This window comes from Fulmarus glacialis, unplaced genomic scaffold (genome assembly GCF_000690835.1).
Source record: "Fulmarus glacialis isolate BGI_N327 unplaced genomic scaffold, ASM69083v1 scaffold24757, whole genome shotgun sequence".
In the NCBI taxonomy this organism is placed as follows: Eukaryota; Metazoa; Chordata; class Aves; order Procellariiformes; family Procellariidae; genus Fulmarus; species Fulmarus glacialis.
In genome coordinates this window covers 4,295-6,614 of record NW_009221739.1, presented here as the reverse complement: position 1 = coordinate 6,614, position 2,320 = coordinate 4,295, and the positions used below count along the sequence as shown (strand labels likewise).

General features: G+C 54.7%; 1 protein-coding gene across 1 annotated transcript in view; it reads left to right on the top strand.

The window, feature by feature from the left end:
• The window catches only part of CCM2 (cerebral cavernous malformation 2), a gene marked incomplete at its 3' end in the record, with an annotated part of 31,810 nt that overhangs the window by 25,199 nt on the left and 4,291 nt on the right, over positions 1-2,320 (top strand). Inside the window, exons 6-7 of the mRNA XM_009581218.1 lie at positions 639-775; positions 1,869-2,004. Coding sequence (XP_009579513.1) covers positions 639-775; positions 1,869-2,004 — 273 coding nt within the window. The remainder of the gene's footprint in view (positions 1-638; positions 776-1,868; positions 2,005-2,320) is intronic.

The following is a 2,320-nucleotide window of genomic DNA, read 5'->3' as shown; positions in this document are numbered from 1 at the left end:
CCACCCTTTACCCCACCCCTGCCAAGCCCACCACTAAACCATGTCCCTAAGCACCGCATCCACACGTCTTTTAAATACCTTCAGGGGTGGTGACTCCACCACTTCCCTGGGCAACCTGTTCCAAAGCTTGACAACCCTTTCAGTGAAGAAATTTTTCCTAATGTCCAATCTAAACCTCCCCTGGTGCAACTTGAGGCTGTTTCGTCTTGTCCTATCGCTTGTTCCTTGGGAGAAGAGACCAACCCCCACCTTGCTACAACCTCCTTTCAGGTAGTTGTGGAGGGCGATGAGGTCTCCCCTCAGCCTCCTCTTCTCCAGGCTAAACAGCCCCAGTTCCCTCAGCCGCTCCTCATCAGACTTGTGCTCCAGACCCTTCACCAGCTTCGCTGCCCTTCTCTGGGTGCGTGTTGCCCTTCTTTGGACTTTGGCCCTGTGCAGTGTTCCAGTGGAGTTCCCGGGCTCCCGAGAGCTCCCTCCTCCAGGACGTTTTCTCCCGGCTGCAGGATCCTCTGCCCTCCTGCTTCAGGGGCTTTGCTCTCCCCACAGACAGCCTGCTCGGAGGGCAGCTCCCCGTGCGAGGACTCCTTGCTGTTCTCTCCCTGCCTCGACCTTTCCATCACGACTTCTCTCTTTCTCAGCTCAGGACCCCGGGATCTCCCCAAGCCAGAGTCTCTGCGCCGAGAGCTCCAAAGCCCTTACTTCAGGCTCGCTGTCTGAGAGCGGGGTGGTTCCCATCGAAGCTTGTTGCTTGGTGGTCCTGGCTACGGAGAACAAAGTAAGGCTCAAAACACTCGATTAAAACTGTCCCGCGTTGGGGTTGCCTCCAGAGTCACTCTCCGATTGCGATGACTCTGGGACTGGGATTGCTGGGAGGTTTTCTGGCCGTTAGACCGGGTGGCCACAACCTCTCAGGTTGACAGTGGAGAGCTACAAGCCCCAGGGTGGCCTCATCTGGCTCTCGCCAACTGTCCCCTCTGTTATGTGACCAGGTGCTTACCTGGCCGTACATTGCGTGACACACATAGGCCCAGTTTTAAGACTGCAGGGTGTGGGTTGGGCTTTGCTGGCTCACAAGGTGTTACCTGGTCCCTGCCTCAGCCCCGAGACCTGGTTCGGACACGAGAGGATATCAGAAGACAGTATTCCCTCGGCGGTGGTGCCTGCTGCCCAGAGCTTTATCCGGCAGCAGGAAAGCTGTGAAGACAACTGACTCTCTCCCACAATAGGATTTTGCTAACCGGGCATTTTCCTGCTGTTTCGTCTGGTGTCTGGATCCAGAGATTCTGATCTTGGTCTGTGTGCTCCTACTTCTACAGCAGGAACCCTTTGCCTTCAGGGTGGAGTTTTACTCGCCTTGTTTTCAGCTCTAACACTCTCTGGGGTGCCTGCACCTATTTGGGATGTAGGTTATGTAGCCAAAATCCCAGGGAGCTGAACTGAGGAGTAGGACAGAGCATCGACACAAAATCTGGATGCTAATTAATAGCTGTGAGTTGACGATGGAGCATCCAATCTCCTATTGCCTGGGTCTGAAGAGGGCTGAGATGCTTCTCGGGCAGTATGGGAGGGTGATGAGGGGTGATATATCTCAGGAGTTCGTCTCCTCTAGCACCGAGGAAAATCCCAGGAGACAGCGGGAGGTAGCTAACAAGATTCGAGGTTTTTCACCTCCAGCCCTGGAGACCCTGCAGGTCGGACAGTGTCCTGGATCTTGGACAAGTGGGTTCCCTATCCTCGCTGGGAGGACAACACCCTTAGAGATACAGCACACCGCTGACCCACATCGCGTGCCCACCGTAGGGAGCCGAAGAGAAAGGCCACCATGGTATCTTCTGCCTTCCACCAGCCCTTCTTTGCTCCCTCCCCAGGTGACTGCCGAGGAGCTGTGCTCACTTCTCAGCCAAGTCTTCCAGATTGTTTACACTGAGTCCACGATAGACTTCTTGGACAGAGCAATATTTGATGGGGCGTCCACACCGACGCGGCACATGTCCTTACACAGTGGTAAGTCCGTGCTCTCCCCGTTTGCCTCTTTCTTACCGGGCCCATCTGAGGGTCATAGAATCGTAGGAAGGTTTAGAGACGAAGGGACCTTAAAGATCATCTAGTCCAACCCCCCTGCCGTGGGCAGGGACATCTTAACTAGATCAGGTTGCTCAGAGCCCCATCCAACCTGACCTGGAATGTTTCCAGGGATGGGGCATCTTCCACCTCTCTGGGCAACCTGTGCCAGTGTTTCACCACCCTCATCGTAAAGAATTTCTTCCCTGTATCTAGTCTAAATCTCCCCTCTTTCAGTTTAAAACCATTCCCCCTTGTC